Genomic DNA, 19,493 nt, shown 5'->3' on the forward strand with positions numbered 1-19,493 from the left:
TGAAGGTAATTCAAAATTAGGCAAAGCTTTGGCCATCAATTTTTTAAAACCTTCCCCTTCAACAACTTTAAATGGTTGTTCATCAATAATGACAAATTCAGCGATGGCCCTCCTGATATCCTCCACATTGTACACAACCTTTTCTATAGAACTTGTTCCATTTTCTTGTCCCCCTACTTTGATTGGTACAGATTTCAAAGTTATTTGCCTTCTATCAACAAATCTAAAGGGAGATTTGAGACATTTGTCATTTAAATGTAACCACAATACAGAGGTTCCATTTGTTTTTGTCTCAGCAGCAAAGTGTTTTACACAATAGTTACATTTTACTCTTCGTTTACCTCCTTTAGCAATAAATTTAGCAAAGTGATCCCAAATTTGTGACGTTTCTCTCCCAGTATTACCATCTGTAGGAATGGAATCTATTGGGGTTGTTCTTTTTTGCTTTTTAGGAGGAGTGCGGAGATGAGGAGAGCTTTTACCTTTCTTTTGAGGTATTGATACAACCAGAGGACTGTCGCTAATCATTTCTACATCAGTTTCAGCCGTATTCTCCATCTAAGGAAGTGAAACACAAAAAATTAAGACTTGTAGCAGTAGCCAACAACGATTCAAAATAAAGTTACTTATTTGCAAGAAAAAGTAAGTGACGAACTTCATTGATAAATTTACATTTGCAAGAAAAAGAAAACGAAAAACATACCTGACTATCTATAGATGAGCAGATGAAGATTGAGCAGCTCTATGGAAAGTGGAAAGATTGCAAAGTGGAAAGTGAGAAATGAGAATATGACTAGTTTCTAGGGTTTTAACTTTTAGGTTTATATTGGCTTGGATCATTTCACCAATTACAAGTTATAAGCCCAAATCTGAATATATACCTAATTTGTACATATTGAAAATTAATAAAACTAAATTTAAAATATTTATAAAATAGATTATATAAATATTTTTATGTATAAAAAGTTAAAATTATATATGTATTATGTCGGTTTGGGTTGGATTCGGTTTGACTTTTTTTTTATTAATACCAAACCAAATCAAGAGTGGTCGGTTTTTTTTTTTCAACGCCAAACCAATCAAACCAAACCATAAGATGGTTTTTTTTCTCGGTTTGACTTGGTTCATCGGTTCGGTTTGACTTTATGGTTCGATTTGTACACCCCTATTTAAAACAACAAATCAAAAAATGAATAATCATGGTTAAAGACAGAACTTTCGTTAATACACCAAGTCAAATAACAGATAATAATGGTTAACGACATAATCATTCTTAATACACCAAATCAATCAATAAATAACCATGGTTAAAGACATAATCGTTCTTGATACACCGAATCAAACAATGATAATCATGATTAAAGACAGACCTATCGTTGATACACTAAATCAAACAACGAATAATCACAAAACCGCCTTAACACACCAAATCAAACAATAATAACCATACTTAAAAAATAGAACGACTTTTAATACATCAAACCAAACAATGAATAATCAAAATTAAATACATATCTGTTTTTAATACACCAAATCAAATAGTGAACAATAACTAATCTCAACATAACTGATCGATCATTACTAATATCAATACTAGGGGCGTAAAAAATGAGCTCAACTATAGGTAACCCGCTCATAATTTTAAGAGTTGGGCTCAAGATAATTTGAATTGGGTTCAATCTCAACCCATTTTAAGAGAATCCTCAATTGAGCCCAATATAATCTCCAATTTCAACTCGTTTTAAGACTCTTTATTTCATTGATGTAATGTATGTTACTATATTGAAGGTTTGAATTACTATCTATTTTATATCTTTTATGATTTATCTATCCATTGTAACTTCTTCTTTTTTAAAAAAAAATTGAGTTGAAATTCAAATTGTGGTTATAAAACTTAAATAACAATATATTAAAATTATTGAGATTAAGCGGATCAAATTGGGCGGATCAAGACCCAACCGGCTTTTAAACCCATTTGAGCCCAAATTATATTTCAACCCATTTTAATATTTCTAATTTTAACTCAACCCATCAATTTGAAACCTCTAATCAATACTATTAACACGTACTTTCTAATATACTTTACAAAACCACCTATAATAATAACTTATATATGGAATCCAATCACTTCCTTAGAGAGATTTTCATTTAATTTAAATATAATATTTTCCTCACCAAACAAGTATACAACAATGTGCAAACTCCTCAGCCTTTCAAATTCAATCCCACTATACCCAAGAATATTTACTTCAATTTACACCAAAAAAAGAAAAAAAAAATCATCTTACAAATGGACTTCACATTCATTCAACAGAAAAATAAAAATAAAAACAAAAAACGGTTGGCTAAGAAGTAATGAGAGAAGCTCTGGTGATACTTCCGTCTTCTTCCATTACTCTCCCGCCCAACTCCTCCCCTACTCCGCCGCCGCACCACCGCCATTACCGCCGCACCACCGCCAAGCCCAAACGAAACCCCACTCATTCTCCGTCTCACTTTACTTCATCCATCACTACTCCTCAATCTCCGCTCCTATCTACATTGCGATGGGATTCCGCTTCAGGTAAGTAGCTTTGGTCCAAATCATGTGTACTAACTTTAACGTAACTGAATTCCGAACTCATAAACTTCAAATTTTGGCTCTGCTTGTGTGCAGGTAGCTGTAACGGTCTCAAATACTATGCTGAGTTGGCGTCCAAGCTTGCGCAGGACGGGAGGTTCGATGATTCGTTGATGATCGCGGAGAGTGTTGTGGTTTCCGGAGTGAATGCGGAGGAATTTACGGCGTTGCTGAATGTGAAGCTTGTTTCCGGTGGGATTGTTCGATTGCTTGAGGAAAGGAAGGTAGGGAGCGTTGTTGAGCTTCTGAATGGTGCTCAGCAGCTTGGAATTGATCCGTCGAAGCTTCTTGATAAAGATGCGCTAAATGCCCTTTCGCGTGAGTGTAGACGGACTATGGGATGTGGTGAAATCGAGGAAGTTGTGAGCTTGATGGAAACACTTAAAGGTATTAACTTTGTCTTGTTTTTGGTGCTCTTCGTTGCGCTACAATTACTAATTAAGGTCTTTTTGAATGGATGGATACATACAAGATATATTATGTTTCCAAGTGTTAATTAATTTGTTAATCTAAATTAAGGGCTGAAATGACTAGTGTTTGAGTTTGTATCTCAAGTTCTACTCTTTGTTACCCACATTCTAGTATATCTTAAAAGGTGCAAATGCTTAATATTTGTAGGTTTTCTTGAATTGCTTATAGCCAAATTATTTTCCCCATTTTGCTTTATTTTGTTGTTGTTATTGCCCTCATTTTTGTATCCCCTTTTCAAATTGTTTGGAAATACTTTATTTAAGCCAAGGGTGTATTGGAAACAACCTCTCTTTCTTGAGGTAGGGGTAAGGTCTGCGTGGTATTACACTGGGTATGTTGTTGTTGGGCTCTTGAAATAGTTGATAAATACAGCATTTGATATGGTTTACATATGCTACTGCTTCAGGGTGTGGTATGCCAATTAAGGATTTAGTGAAGCCGTCTGAAATTCTAAGACTTTGTGTCAGCCAAAGAAAGCCAAATGCAGCAGTAAGGTAATTGTTTTTTCCAACTTGGCTTGAATTTGAACTGTTCTTGACATGTTATCCATGCTCCATTAGAGATGACTTCGCACAAAAAATGCTACTTTGTTTTTCATAAATTAGTTGTAAATAAATAACCGTTTTTCATGAGTATGAAACAAGTAGTATCATTAAGAGTTTTCCTTTGTCTTTTCTGTGGTGAACACCTCTTAAGTTCTTTTAACAAAATCCATGTGCCTAAGCATGTAACATATGCATTTTCATATTATCTTTTTGGAATAACTATTTTTTTTGTGTGTGTTTGCACGCTCTATCAGTGGTATTCTTAGTTAACTTTCCGATCTTCACATAGACCTCTTAGAGTTGGGTTTTGGTTCAATCTTTCAATTAAATTTTGTTTGTTCTCTCAAATAGTGCAGTTTTTTCAGATATGTATTCTAACGGTGACTCCATTAAAAGAGTTTTAAATTTGTGTGAAATTTCGTTTTTGGCATTTACGAATGATTATTGGAAGTACAGATTTGTTAGTCTTCTCACTATTTCTTGTGAGGAAGATATATTCATTTGTAGTCATATTGAGACATCGCTCATCTAGAATATGTTTGACTAAAAGGTGGCATGAGTAAAGATACTTCATATGTCTATGGACATTAAAACATAGAGATACGTGCACTCAAAGGTGTAGCATAGTGTTAATAAAGTGGCAAAGGTCCTAGGAGGCAGGGCTCAGATCCCAACAGAAAGTAAAAATGCAGCGTGATTTTTCCCATTTAGTAGTCTTGGACTCTTGGTGGACATAGTTATTTGGTAACTATATTGGTGGTAGGTAGTAGGTACTTCGTGACTAGTCGAGATGCACACTATTTGACGCGATACACCTAGTTTAATAAACTTTGAAGTACATACAAGTACTTATGGGAAGGATTGGGATCAACCAAAATGCACATGTACTTGGATATCCGTAGTAGATATGCTCCAGACTCTGGTTCTAAGATTCTTTTTATTTTTTCCAACATGTAAATAAGGAAATAGGATAACTAGGACCTTTTTCTACCGCTTCATATATTGGCATTATTTAGAAGGAGCTTGTTGGTTCTCGAGGTCATCTCTTTTGGTGACAACAACTTGGTGGAACTAAGGTCTACTTGTTCTTTTCTTGAGTCTTTTTTAATCGGAAAACTGTATGACTGTGTTTGATGAATCTCTAGTTTAAGAGAACTCCTAATTTGCCTTAAATGATAACTTTTTAGTGTTGTAATGAAATTGACCTAATGACCTGAATAGACTGATCAAAAGATGACATTGACCTGAATAGAATAGTATGGACACAAAGGATTCATGTAGATGCCCTAGGTATTTGGATGAGGCATAAGTGATTGATATTCATTTCATATACCATCTTTGAGACAAGTTCCAGGAAAGGAGTTAGGCTAGTGACTTTTTTCTGTTCTGTTCTGTTCATTCGTTTCGGTGGGTGGCTAATGCCTCTTCAGTTGAACATAAGTAACGTGTCAATAAAACTGAGATAGTTGTTAGTCCTATTTATGGGCCCTCTTTCTTAGTATTTCTTGAAATGGGTTAGAATCTCCTTTTTCTTTCAATAATCAAAGAATGGGTAAGAAATTCTTTTCATCTACTCTTTGTTGCTTGTGACTGAATTGAGCAGCTGCAGCAGATATGCAACAAAAGTCCACAATAAGAACGATATTTTTGACCACAGCTGTTCACTTCACTAGAAGCTCGAGATATGTTATGTTTAGTTTGTTGGTTTACTTTCTCGCCCTGGTCTTGAACTTTGTTTGCTCCATCTACTTGTCAATTTCCTTCATTTATTATCCAATTTGTGGTTTGTTTTCTTTTGTGCTTGGAAATTCGATTCTCTTGGTTTTGTAACAGACTGCGAAATGCTTTTAAAATACTGCTATCATAGAGAAAACCGTGATTACCTGCCATGTCCTTACTGTGCAAGTTCAATCATGCCTCTCTGTAGGTATGCACATATCTTTCCACATGTGGACATTATGTTCTGTACCATAATTCTTGAATTTGGGAAGAAAGGCGATTTGGCGTCTGCTCTAACTGTCTTTGAAGCATCCAAGCAGAACCAGGACACCCCGAATTTGTATATTTACCGCACAACAATAGATGTTTGTGGTCTTTGTGGTGACTACTTGAAGTCCAGGTCCATATATGAGGTATATTGCACACCTTACGTATCTTAGATAAACTTGCATCTGCAAAATAAATCAGATTTCCTGTTAAGGTGATTCAAGATGTAATGCTTGCAATCAATAAATTACACTTTACTTATTATAATAAAGAAGAAGGAAGATTACATGCGATCCAATTCTATGAGAAAGAAAACCTTGTCATTTCCCAAAGATCTTGTTGGAAAGTCTGTTTTGCGGAATCAGTTTCTTTTCATGAGTTAGAAGGGAGTTGTAAAATAATATAGTTGTCTGGTGGCATAGGAATGGCGCATCCAACACAGTAAGAGAAGTCACAATATCGTTGACTTCATTTTTGGTTTAATTACAGAATGAAACACTTTTGTTCTTATTCCTTATTTGTGTTTGCTTTTTGAATTTGTTGAATAACTAACTAACTAGTTCTCCCTTCTTTAATAAGTTAAGCTTCTATAGAAGTTGGAGCATGTAATTAATGTTACCAGTTTCAAAAAAAAAGTTGGAGCATGCAATTCAGAACAGAGTCCAACTGGATAGTGGTCTCAACTTTCAAGTCTGAGTCTCACTGCTACCTGTGATACCATACAAAAAAATTGGCTTGCCCATATGCTGGATTACAGATTACTGAACACCTAATTAGATAAACAAGCAGCTCTCCTCTTTGACAATATCTTACAGAATAGGTGGAGGTCATTGTGCAACAAACTTATAAAAGAACAAGTAGAATGATCTTAACCTTTTTTTGGTTGTATTTTGGCTTTATTCTTGGTCTATGTGTCTATAACGTTAAATTTCAGTGCAGGGGTTAATAGCTAGCAAGTTTACACCAAACATTTATGTCTTCAACAGCCTCATGAATGTAAATGCATGTGACTTGAGTTACACCTTGGACATATACAAGCAAATGCAAGTAAGCTTTTTCTTACCCTCTTCCTTCCACACCACAAAGCACACATGCACAACATTGACAAGTGTCACTCGCGCACAGAAAAAAACAGGAGGTGAGGAATGGATGCTTTTTAGTCTTTACCTCTGGTTTAGTTCCATTAGGGGAAGTTTTTGTTGTTCTTTCATTTGGTGAAGTTTCCATCATTAACATCCAGTTGTGCTCTAGCTGTTCGCACAACCAAAAAGGAAGTCTGTCTTGCTTCTCCTTTCCATTAAATTCCATAGGGTTTGGAAAGCTGAGATGGACTGCCGCATAGCACTCTTTTGTTTCTAACCTAATAAGGAGAATAACCCATTTTATCCTCCAATTCCTTTCCCTTTTCATCCCAAACAAAATCCCATGTATGATCTAAAGTCAGTTTTCTGCTGGCACAGTGTGAATCTTGTTTTAATCTTCAATTTGTTTCTTAGTGCATCTACATTAGTGAAGCTTGGCTTGTACTAAAGAAATCTAAATGTAGTCTTCCAATTATTTATTTTCCCATTTCAGCTCTCTTTTGTGATTTGTAGTTGGGCATTGGATCTTGTTTCTTTTTCACCATTTATGTATAATTGTAATCTTGTTAGCCCGAAAATACGGCTGATGAGCGTTTTTGTTCACTTCGTTTCTTTTAATTCAGAAACTAGGTGTTCCAGCTGACTTGACATCTTACAATATCCTTCTGAAGTCATGTTGTCTTGCTACAAGAGTTGATCTGGCCAAAGAAATTTATGGGGAGCTAAAGCATTTAGAAATGGCAGGAGCATTGAAATTGGATGTCTTCACGTACAGCACTTTAATTAAGGTATAACTTGGGTCTTCAGGTTTAGCAAGAACCATGTTAACCACCTAAAAACTTGTGATGGAATTTATGCATGATGTCTCCCACAACTACGACAAAAAGCTGTGAAGTCTCAATTTATTCTTTCTGCAATCTAAAACTTGATATGTCATAGGGCATCTCTGACTGAATATCACACTTTACTATATTGTATTAGAGGTAAAGGGCTTATTTTGAATAATCGTAAAAGAAAATATATTTTTTGTACATGAATACGGAAATTAGAGAACACATTTACTGGTTTAACTATCTTCGAATTATTTCTCACATCCAGGTAAAGCTGTCATGTCAACTTTGTGATTACATAGTCACATCCTCTATATCCGACATCATTACATAGTGAATATGATGTAGAAAACACTAAGATATTTTTAATATCAATTGTATTTTTGGTGTGAGGAGAAAGTATCATGTCGTATTGATGTTGGTCAAACTTGGTGGAAAGCAATGTATGATTTAAGCAGTGCCACACACATCTTGCACATTTTTTTGACACCGACTTGGTGTTAATTAACGGTACTTCTTGGCTTTTCCCCCCAAAAAAGTACATATTCATGTCCCGTCTTGATTATATAGGTATTTGCAGATGCAAAAATGTGGCAGATGGCACTTGAAATAAAAAAAGATATGCTATCGGCTGGTGTCACTCCCAACATTGTCACTTGGTCTTCATTGATCAGTGCCTGTGCCAATGCAGGCCTGGTAGACCAAGCTATTCAGTTATTTGAAGAGATGCTTCAGGCTGGTTGTGAACCTAATTCACAATGTTACAACATTCTTCTTCATGCGTGTGTTGAAGCCTGCCAATATGATAGGGCCTTTCGGCTATTCCGTTCCTGGAAGGAAAATGCACTGCAGAAGGACAATTGTGAAGATTTTGGTGGCAAGACGGACAATACTATTGATCTCTCCCCTACACTTGTGGTTTCTGCTAGTATACCCACCCTCACTTCTGCTTCCTCTCACAGACATTTCTCTACGAGGGTTCCATTTAGACCTACTACTTCTACCTATAATATTCTGATAAAGGCCTGTGGGAGTGATTACTACCGAGCGAAAGCTTTGATGGAAGAGATGAAGGAAGTAGGTCTTTCTCCTAACCATATAACCTGGACTATTTTGATTGACATCTGTGGAGGCTCAGGAAATATAGAGGGTGCTCTGCAGGTAATGTAGTCTACTTAATTTGAGATAAACATACACATTACATTAAAAAACAAAACAAGTTCTACTGTATAAACTATTAATACTGCAGTAAGAGGATTACTTGATGTTCATTTACAAATGACTATTTTGCACCACTGACCCCAGGGATTTCTCAGTTATTGAAAAAAAAATAAAAAAAATATGTAAATAATGAAGATGATCTGTGAAAAGACTTTACAGAATGGTCATGCTCAAAGCGCAATACTTCTTTCCTCATTTTTTTTTTAGAGTTTTTGTTATGTGCACAACTTATAAAGAAAAGACAGAAAATGTGTGGTCTCATAAAAACTTGGTATGAAAAATGCAGTTTGTCATAGGAAAAGGTTTTTCTTGCAATCTGAATTATAACTATTTCACGGAAATGCAGATTTTGAGAGCCATGCGAGAGGCTGGTATTCAACCTGATGTGGTAACCTATACAACAATTATCAAGGTTCTAAGATTTCTTCCTTTTTATTGGCATATTAATTCGTGAACACTTTAGATGATGCATAGTCAAATATGGTTGATTCATATGTTGTTTATTCCTCTTCACTTTACAGGTTTGCGTGGAAAACAAAGATTTCAAGAGTGCATTTTCATTGTTTGCAGCAATGAAGAGATATCAGATAAAACCAAATATGGTGAGTTAATTAGTCTAGCTTGCACTTAAAATGTCATCAATAAAATTTCCACATAAATTATTTGAATATTTTTTGTATTCACACCCTTTGCGTCGAAATGACATTTTTAATAGAATAAGTGCGATTTGGTCCGTAGGTGCTTACATGTCACTTGGATCAGCTTTATAACCTCTATAACATTTTGTAGGTCACATATAATACACTTCTTAGAGCTCGTAGCCGATATGGATCTTTGCAGGAAGTACAACAATGCTTAGCTATATATCAAGATATGCGGAAAGCAGGGTATGTAACTAGAAATCTTTTAGGCATAATGCTCCTCTTCTTATATTTGCTCCCGATATGAAGAAACAAGGTACTCTATTCCATTACATACGTGGATCGGGTTGACAAACCAGATCTGATATCGCTCTTGAACTCTTGAATATGTCAATAACGTCAATAGTTATTAGATAAACTCATCTTTACATAGACTCCCACCATCTCATAGAGAGCTAGTCGTGGTGTAAAATGTAAATGCATCAATCTCTCTGGAGATGGAATCATAAAAGAACACTAATGAGTGCACCAGGGTTTTCTTTGATCCATCACTTTACACTGTTTACTAGTTCAATAAACGATTTCAATTGATTTATCAATCTAGGCAACACAAAACATCATTGAAGACATATGATGTAACAAATGGAAATGACTGACTTAAAAACACAAGAACTCCATAACCTTCATTTTTGTCGTCTAAAGCCTTAGATAACTGGACGACTGAATACTTACAACAATTTCCCTGTTGGGACGTCTGAGTTTACTCATTATTTTGTTTTAAGACACCAAGGAAGTCCCAATTTATATCAGTAAGTAGATTTTCTAATTTGTTAATTTATTTGCTAAACTATATGCAGAGCATGTACACGTTTCACTGAGGAGGCACGCCTATTTCCAGTTGCAGATGAAACTCCTCTATTTTTTAAATTTATTTTGTGTGTGTTTTGGGTATCATTTTGTACCACCAGCATTACCATTGGTCTAAGAAAAGAATCCACTTAATGATACTCTCTGTAGCTATTGAATCTCAATTTGCTCTTCATAAACATTGCAGGTATAAACCCAATGATTACTATCTCAAGCAATTAATTGAGCAATGGTGTGAAGGCGTAATCCAGAATGGCAATCAGAGGAAATACAACTTCAGCACTCGTAATAGAACTGATTTAGGGCCTGAAAGTATGATTCTCGACAAAGTTGCAGAACACTTGCAGAAGGACAGTGCAAATAGCATATCCATTAATCTCCGGGGGCTTAGTAAGGTAAAGATGATATCTAGCTAGAGATTCACATAAAATATTTTTGGAGAAGTAAATTAAACGCATGTCTCTGTGTTTACTGTTGTGATTTATATCATTTTGCCCTCCAAATATCGTTCTCTTACACAACCATCTGATCTTTCTGGAGAACTTTCATGGTTAAACATAAGTCTTGATTTATCCCATCAATTTTTTGCACATTGACAGGTTGAAGCTCGGATTGTGGTTCTTGCGGTTTTGAGAATGATCAGAGAGAAGTACACTGCAGGTGAGAAAATGGATGAACTTAAAAAATTTTGACCTTTCTAACTTCAGTTCTTTCAGAATAAATTATACCAAGGACTATACTATAAGCTCGTTGATGACATAAGCCTTTTACTACGATTTGATTGGTCAAATGGTGCATTTCAACATACTAGTGATCGTGATCAACGATCCATATAGTACAAACATACATAACATTACAATCAATTTGAAAACATTGTGGTTATCGTTGCAGGAGATTCAATTAAAGAAGACGTGCAAATCTTTCTAGGTGTCCAAGAAGTAGGTATGCGTGCTGTCAGACAAGAAAGTGTAGTTAAGGAAGCAATAATAAAGCTTTTGCAACATGATTTGGGACTTGAGGTAATTTCAGCAGCATCTAGAATTGGAAATGACAGAAACCAGGATGGGATAAACCATCCAGACAAGCATTCAAACATGGTAGAAAATACAGAAAAAGTTATTTTACGAGCAAACGCGCACTCTCCAACTAGGAAACCAGTGGTTTTGCAAAAAATGAGGATAACTAAGGAATCACTGCAATCCTGGCTAACAAGAAGGTTAGATGCTTCTGTAGTGCAATGATATACGAAACATGTTATGTATAGATTTGTATGAACTCTTTTTTTTTTGTAGAGTTCTTTCATCCTTATTCTTTAGCAGCTGAATAGCATTGTATACTCGACGATACCACACGCTGAAAACTCCACATTTTACCATCAAATGTAAACAAAAGTAACAAAAGAAAAATGATGTGTTCTTATTCTGGCACAATATATGTAGCTGTTTCTTAACATTCCATTATTGTTGCATCATTTTTGCATCTATTAGAGTTAAAGCTGCATCACCATGGATCAAAGAGAGCATCCTATCACAACAACATAACCCTGTGTAATTCCACAAGTGCAGTGTGAGAAAGATATGTGTGAATCTTGCCCCTACCTTTGTGGGGTAGAGAGGTTGTTTCTGGAAAGCATCCTGTAACAACATATTCAGTGTAATTCCACAAGTCACAAGTGGGGTCTAGAAAGATGGGATACACTCAAAAGTTATCCCTACCTTTGTGGGATAGAGAGGTCGACTCAAAAAAGTGCAACCAAACCAATCCACTCAAAAGCATAGAAAACCAAAGTACGTCTTAACTATAAATGTGAATTAACACAACAATGAACTCCCATCAAAATACAGAAAACGATACACGTCTAACTTTAGGCATAAATTAACACAAGAAGATTGAAGTAGTTCAACAACAAGATTTGAATTCTCATAGCCAATCTTGTTCTTGCAGCTTCAATGGCAAATATACTTCAGACAGATACTGAAACCCAAACGAACTCAACGCCTGAATCTCAGCCTTTTGCTTAGTCTTCACCATCAAATTCAATTCCTCAACCCACGCCGGATTCTTCTTCACAAAATCCTCCTCCAACAAATCTTTCCCCGTCTTAATATCCTGTTCAGTCATTGGCAACCTACATTGCTCTGGTATCTTATACTTGTCCAAATCACTTGGCCTAATACCCAACCACTTGATATCCGGTGTAGTCAGATTCGCACTATCATACGACATATTCTTTGATCCACACCCATACACTGACAAAATCTTCAACCCATAAGGATCACTATCCACCAATGCAAGCACCGGCAAATTCAACTCCATCTTCATCTTCCTCAGAAACAACCTAGTAGCCACATCCGGTTGACCCTTTGCAGTCACAATTATACAAGGAAATCTATTATAAAACCGATCTTCAGACAATCTCATAAACGCAGCATCCTTTTCGACTAACAATATGTACAATGCATCACTCTGCATATCACCAACTCTATCGATATTCGGAGGTATAGCTTTCCCTCCCATTCCCATTTTCGTACAATCAATCATATCACCATTATCACTAAAAATCAACCTGCCAACTACAACTCCTTTCTCAGCTGCAACCACATTCAGACTAGACCTAGTACATCCAACTATACAAGAAACATCATCTAATACAGCATCAGATTGCGTCTGATCCTGAAACAGCTTAACGTCGGTATAGAAAAGATCACGCTTTGTGACATGAATGTTACTGGTGCAAAGCTGATGAACAAGCTGAAGGATTCTAAGAGTAATTGTTGCTTTACGAACAGTAGACACATTGCCGAAGTTGCGAGCCGATGATTTGTCTTTGAGAACAATGCGGTCGAGCTCGGAGACATAGAGTTGGTTAGCGGCGGAGCGGGAAGGGACGGAGAAAGAGAAACCTTCACCGGAGAGTATGGATTTAGCTATAGTAAACGCTAACGATTCAATTTCGGACTGTACCTCATCGATTGGGAGGTCGGCGACTTCACGGCAGGTGGAGGAGAGGCCGACGTCGGAGAGGGATAGGGTTTTGGAAGTGGTGGAACAGGAGGATTTGAGTGCTTTTAGGGTTTGGAGGATGACGGAGTCGGGTTTGAGCTTGGATTGGAAAGGCCGGCTTTCGGAGTCGGAATCGGAGTCGTGAGCTGCTCGCCGGCGTTTCTTCTTGTCGGCCATCGGCGACGGGGATTAGGTGAAGCGGGAAATGACAATAAACGTGAGGATAGATACTGTAGTGCTTAGGGCATTGGTTAAAGTAGAGAAAATGGCAAAAATGGTCCCTAATGTTCGGTATAGATTCAAAATAGTCTCTTAAATATATTCTCGAATAATTTAGGTCATTTAAATTTATCAAATATTATCGTGCATCGAACTATCCTTTTTTATATTGGGACAACAACAACAATATATTCAGTGTAATTCCACAAAATAGGATATGAGAAGGATAGAGTATACACAAATATTACCATGTAGAGAGGTTGTTTCCCATACTCCCTCAATCTAAGAATAAATAGTCCAAAATTGTATAAGGAAAGAAATAACATAAATGAAGACAGACATAACCCGACAAATCATTAAGACAGTATGGTGCGTGTGTATACGCAAATATTTAAGGGGTCGTTTGATTGAATGTATTAGAAAAAATAATGCATATACTAATCACCATATTATATAAAAGTTACTCATTCCTCACTCCCAGGATGTGATGACAAACTTAAACGATAGATGTTTTTCCCCATCTTTATAGACCAATTTACCTATTTGAGATATCTCCATGTGTGGCGTGATAAGATAAGGACCACTGGGGCTCGATTTGTCCTTTTTCCCGCAAGGTGATGGCAGTCACCTTCATCAAGTTAGGTTAGTGTGCTTGGTATACTTTTCTTGAAACTCATATTGAAGCTCGTTAGTCAAGAAGTTGCATTCCACTAATCTGGCTTTGTCCGAGTGGATTGGTCCTCTGACAATGACATCTCTTTCTCTACTTTAGGTGTGAATCCATTCTACATTGAAGAAAGAATCAAATATTCATTGATCAAGTCATTCATTCCATCTTTCAGATTTGCTTATCATATCAAATGACACAGAGAAAGTAGGGGCAACTCTCAGCCCGATCATCCAATTCACTCTAACAAACATGCATATCGTGTTATTTTGTATTTAAAAGAAAAGGTTGCTTCTTATCAATTTACTTAATTATAGTGACATTGCACGCAATTAAAAATAAAATACAAATGGTATTATATACTTTTAAAAAATAAATATATTGTGTACTAGATACGGTTCAGCCAAGTCAAGTAGCTTCTTTTCTTAAAACGGTTTAATTTAGAAAGTTCATTAAATATGTACACAAATTACATTTAGAACTCAATTATCAATGCTTAAAGTCGTCTTCCTAAAATTTAGAAGTTATAAAATTAAAATTCTGGCTCTGCCTCGAACAATTAACTCCTCCTGTGTGAAAAATCTAACCAATGTAATAGAACAAGGGAAGCATCTTGATTTCCTTTTTCTGTTTAATTATGATACACATATACACTTAGATAATGTGTCTGTATATACACATACTAATATATAGACTGTCTTGATTAATTAGCCTTGTACACAGCAAGCATTCAAGATTTCCTTTATATCTGGATGATCCCCTGCTTCTTTGTCCTGCAAGAATCAAGTTAGATAAAATGAAACAAGAATTGTCCAAGTTTCATATGATAAAATCATGACGAAATTTCAAAAATAGCAGAACTTTGAGCCTTAATTACCAATCATAGCGATAGTTTAGCTAATTACCACATGTAGCAATAGCTTACCTACTTGGCCATCACAAGTTATTGCTATCAATTTGATTATTGTACCATGAAACATTTGCACATTATCATTTAACAAATTACTTCTGGCGGGTTAAAATAATTCCTTTAATGCAGGATACAAAGATGTTTTATAGTAGCAATGGAGAGTAGTCATGCCGATTTTGAAAGTTTTTGATCGCATCAATGTTCTAGATTCACAAGTCATAAAGTAATGTGTCATTTTTCTTTTTAGTTGTTTCAAATAACGTTTTAGCTTTACAACATGAATCAATTCTCGACTATGAGACAACTGTAGAAATGAACGAAGAAAAAATACTAATTCATTTCGATACATTTCTTCTTTAATGAAATAGATTTTAGAGGCAACATGTGAAGTGACTGCTCTAAATTATTCTGCTACTTACTCTATTGGTATATATTCCAGACTAGAAGTACTGTAAATTTCATTTGCAATGTATTTTGTTCTATCGTGGAGAAGAAAGACCAATTAACTTAGCAATTGCTACCACAATAGTTTTGGTAAAAAATTAAAAGTATATTATCTTGAATTTGCTGATTGACTAAAAATTTACTATAACAAATCTAATTTTTATAAGGATAGATGTTTTGATTACAATTATAGTGTGAACATCTTACAAACCAAATCAATTACTTACGAATGTATATTTACCAAGGGTTTTTTTTCAGTTCGATTTTGTACACCCCTAACTGAAAATATAGCACAACATCATTATGATCATAATGACGGTATGACCCAAGTTGGCGGGCAAATACAACTTAGTGATAATTCATGATAAAAATGTTCATCCCGATTGTGTCCATTGGTGTCCTACCCAATCACACAGTTGGAAGGGAAGGCTATGTGCGAGTTGAGAGACACTGTGGATGACCTTATTTGGTGGAGGACAGGCAAATAGAACATTAACTTTTGGTTTGACAATTGGACCACCCAAGGGCCACTTTACTTTCTCATGGAGGATTTCACTGAATATCAAGATGTTAATGTGAATGAAGTTTTCAGGGAAGGTGTATGGGATTGGACAATACTGATACCTCAGCCAAATGACTACATCAAAGAAATTATAGCTAGGTGTCCTATTACCATCAACCAAGACAAAGAAGCTATCCCTGTTTGGATGGTCACTGAATCAGGAGCTTTTATGGTTTCCTCTGCTTGGGAAAGTCTTAGACAAAGGAGAAATATTTCTCAGTTTAACTCAAGACTATAACACAAAGATGTTCCTTATAAAATGTCATTTGTAGCTTGGAGAGCTATTCACTCTAGACTACCTACAAATGACAAAAATTCCAGATTTGGAATTACATTAACTAATGACTGTTCTTATTGTATTGGTGCAGGTATGACCCCAAGATCGGAAAGCTCTGAGCACCTATTTTGCACGGGACAATATGCTCAAAGAATTTGGCAAATCTTTTACCTCCAATTGACACACAACAATAATGTAGCTTCATCTCCTTATTATGGTATGTTCATCTTCTCATAAATGTCTTTATTTTGAAAATTGCAAGTAATTTTATCATATTTGAACAAGCCATTTTCGATTTGCTTTACTTCACCTATGTTTTTTTTTCTTGAATTGCTTTTATCTTTGGTTATTACGATTCTCCACATTGGTTAAATGTGGTATACATTAATAACAAAATTGGTTAATCTCAATTCTCACTTTGGTGATCCACATATGTGGGCTACGAACACCATATCACATAACTGTACAAAAAGAAATAGTTATTGTATACTTGTATATTTGATTGGTAACTGAACTTTGGACAACTATTAACTCATACTTCATAATTTTTTTCTTTTTGTCAGCTTGAACAACTATTAACTCATATTTCTTAAATTTTTTCTTTGAAAAAAACTATTAGAAGACAGAAGCAAGATGTTATTATAACGGCAAATGGAGCAAAAATGACCATTCTCTTCCTCCACCCTTGTTAGATTCATCATCAATAATTTCACCAACTTGGCGTATCATATCATGGAGGACAATGTGTGCCCAATAATTCCAATCAAACTCTCAGTTGTCGAGATTTGATAGTAGAACGCAACATATGACATGTATACGGAAGAATAAACTTTGAAGATCAAGTGATTTGGTATGGGAGAAATACAAAGTTTAGAAACTATTTATTACCAACCTGCTATTAAGGATATGGAAGAATAAAGAAATACAGTAATAGAAAAGAACCGACAAACTTATACCACGAGTGATTCACAAGATCATGCACTTCTCTTTCATACTTGTAATCAAAGCAACCAAGTCAATCAAAATAAATTCGATCAAGTGACACAAAGTTCAACTCAATAAAACAAATAACATAAAGTTCTTATTGATTGAAATCACGAAGGAAAACAAATACTAGAACCTAACTTTATGATAAATTGCAAAAATAACAAAAATAAATAAATTACTGAACATATATAGCACAATAGCTCCAGTTGGCATCACAATGATGGTATTACCCAAGTTGGCGGGCAAATACAACTTAGTGGTAATTCAGGATAAAAATATTCAATATTTCCATCTTCAAGATTGTAAACTCCTGTGTCTTTTCCACCACCACATTCCGACATTAAGTTCTGCTCAATCCAATCATCAGTAAAATATATGTGATTAGGCTTAATCACTCCTGTAAATTTAGTGGAGTCGATGAAAGTTGCTCCATTAAGACCCAAAAAAATTGTTGAATCTCCCAAGTTGTGAATCCGTTTCAATTTACACTTCATTTCATCTAATTCATATACTTCACATTTAAAAGTGTCCACGGCACTGTTATCATTAGAGCGATTTCTACCAAATTTGGCAACAAATAAGAGTGCATCGTTTACCCCAACTAGATAGTACTGAATTGAATGTCGAAACAAGTCCTTGTTATCGTTAAGATAAATCAAGTGCGACTCTACGCGTCGATCACGACTTTGGACATCAACAACCCAGATTTCAGCTCCCCAAGTAAGAAGATAAAATTTGCCCTTGTAGTAAGTCATATTGCAGACTCCACCATGTCTTTCATCCATGTCAAATAGAGTCCAATTGATATCTCCAGGTAGCCAATAAGCCAAATAATTAACATCTGTGTCATATGAAATTACGAGTACATAATCAGATGTAAAAGATGGATTGGCAGATAGCGTAGCCAGTTTGATGTGGCGATAGAACTCAGGTTCTTCAATTAAGTCGTCAGGACTCTGTAAAGCTCTTAACGCGAATTGGTTAGGAAGATGAATTTTGGTAGCGGAGAAAGGATTGAACAAATTGACCTCTTCTCCGTCTAATGATTGGGTGAGAAGCCATCCCACGTGATGAGTTGGGAAACAATCTCGCCCTTTAGCCTCAGGGAGGTATAATTTGCGTGAGACTTTACCTTTGGAAAGAGAGTAAAATTCTCGATAATAAGTTTTTTCATCATCATCAGGGAGCATTAGCAAAGGAAGTTGGGGAGAAAGCACATCGAAATTGTCCTTGGTAGAAGCTGTTTGCCATGAATTACAAACACAACCGAAAGCAATGTAATCTTCAACCACTTTAACACGCTTAGCAATCAGAACAAGGAGGTCATGGGGCAATCCTGCCCAGTCCGCCATAGCTTAATAGATTGGAAGAAGATGAAGAGGATTCTAGGGCAAATAGAAAGAATTGGAGGGCGTTTTATAACAGGGAGGGACGAAGCAGGACTTTCCTATATTCACAAGGATTTGGAATGCCAGGCCCAATATGTTTTGGAACATTCTTATTTTTTAAAAGGAAAAATTAGGTAAAAATTTTATAATTGACATATATATATATATTATTCATAAATAAAATATAAATAATTTATTAAATCTTGATTGATTTAAGTATTTAATTTTATCGTTTTCTCAAATTCAACACTTAAAATTTTTAGCCTAATTATTACAATTTGTAGTCCAAGTCCATCAAAATCTATTATTTTAGTCTTTACCTACCTTATCTCACATAAATAGTCATGCTTTTTTTCTTAATTTAATCGCATTATTCGTGGAATAATAACTCTAGTATTGCTTAATTGAACCAACAGTAGTTTTCCTGTGGATTGTTCATGACTAGTTTGTGTCTATCGAGATACGTATGTCCTCAAAAAATTTACTACTTTCAAACTGAAAAAATAAAAAAAACAGAACTAAACCGACAATAACCAAATCGACAGTTGTTTTTTTCCGTTTGATTTAGTTTGATTTTAGAAATTTTAAAAACCAACTAAATTGATTTGGTTTCGATTTTAACCAATAATCGATCCAAACCGAACCACAAATACCCCTATATCCCTATATCCTATATGTGATTATGTCAATTCCTATATTGGATATTCTGAAAATTACGATTCAATTTTTTTCCATTTTTGTCTCTATCTATATTTAGAGTAAGTATTAGTTAC

General features: G+C 35.3%; 4 protein-coding genes across 4 annotated transcripts in view; 1 reads left to right on the top strand and 3 right to left on the bottom strand.

Annotated features, from left to right (window-relative positions):
* LOC125833420 (probable LRR receptor-like serine/threonine-protein kinase At1g67720) overlaps positions 1-2,319 on the bottom strand; it is a 91,440-nt gene extending 89,121 nt beyond the window's left edge. Inside the window, exon 1 of the mRNA XM_049512568.1 lies at positions 2,313-2,319. The gene's annotated coding sequence lies outside the window, so the exon portion shown is untranslated. The remainder of the gene's footprint in view (positions 1-2,312) is intronic.
* Positions 2,320-2,338: 19 nt separating this feature from the next.
* Positions 2,339-11,669, top strand: LOC125833434 (pentatricopeptide repeat-containing protein At5g02830, chloroplastic). Its single transcript, XM_049512583.1, has 13 exons — positions 2,339-2,563; positions 2,657-3,007; positions 3,498-3,585; positions 5,564-5,768; positions 6,562-6,669; positions 7,328-7,492; positions 8,105-8,695; positions 9,102-9,167; positions 9,277-9,357; positions 9,545-9,642; positions 10,451-10,658; positions 10,863-10,923; positions 11,155-11,669. The coding sequence occupies exons 1-13, from the start codon at positions 2,356-2,358 to the stop codon at positions 11,502-11,504; spliced, it is 2,580 nt and encodes an 859-aa protein (XP_049368540.1). The 5' UTR covers positions 2,339-2,355; the 3' UTR covers positions 11,505-11,669.
* Positions 11,670-12,112: 443 nt separating this feature from the next.
* On the bottom strand, positions 12,113-13,515 carry LOC125833467 (DNA topoisomerase 6 subunit A). The gene has a single exon (XM_049512634.1). It carries the CDS (start codon positions 13,441-13,443, stop codon positions 12,184-12,186), a length of 1,260 nt encoding a protein of 419 aa, XP_049368591.1. The 5' UTR covers positions 13,444-13,515; the 3' UTR covers positions 12,113-12,183.
* A 4,029-nt stretch (positions 13,516-17,544) lies between these two features.
* LOC125833364 (F-box protein SKIP23-like) lies at positions 17,545-18,684 on the bottom strand. Its single transcript, XM_049512505.1, has one exon. It carries the CDS (start codon positions 18,682-18,684, stop codon positions 17,545-17,547), a length of 1,140 nt encoding a protein of 379 aa, XP_049368462.1.
* Between the last annotated feature and the right edge of the window lie 809 nt (positions 18,685-19,493).

This window comes from Solanum verrucosum, unplaced genomic scaffold (genome assembly GCF_900185275.1).
Source record: "Solanum verrucosum unplaced genomic scaffold, falcon-dt-bn FXZP01000142.1, whole genome shotgun sequence".
NCBI lineage: Eukaryota > Viridiplantae > Streptophyta > Magnoliopsida > Solanales > Solanaceae > Solanum > Solanum verrucosum.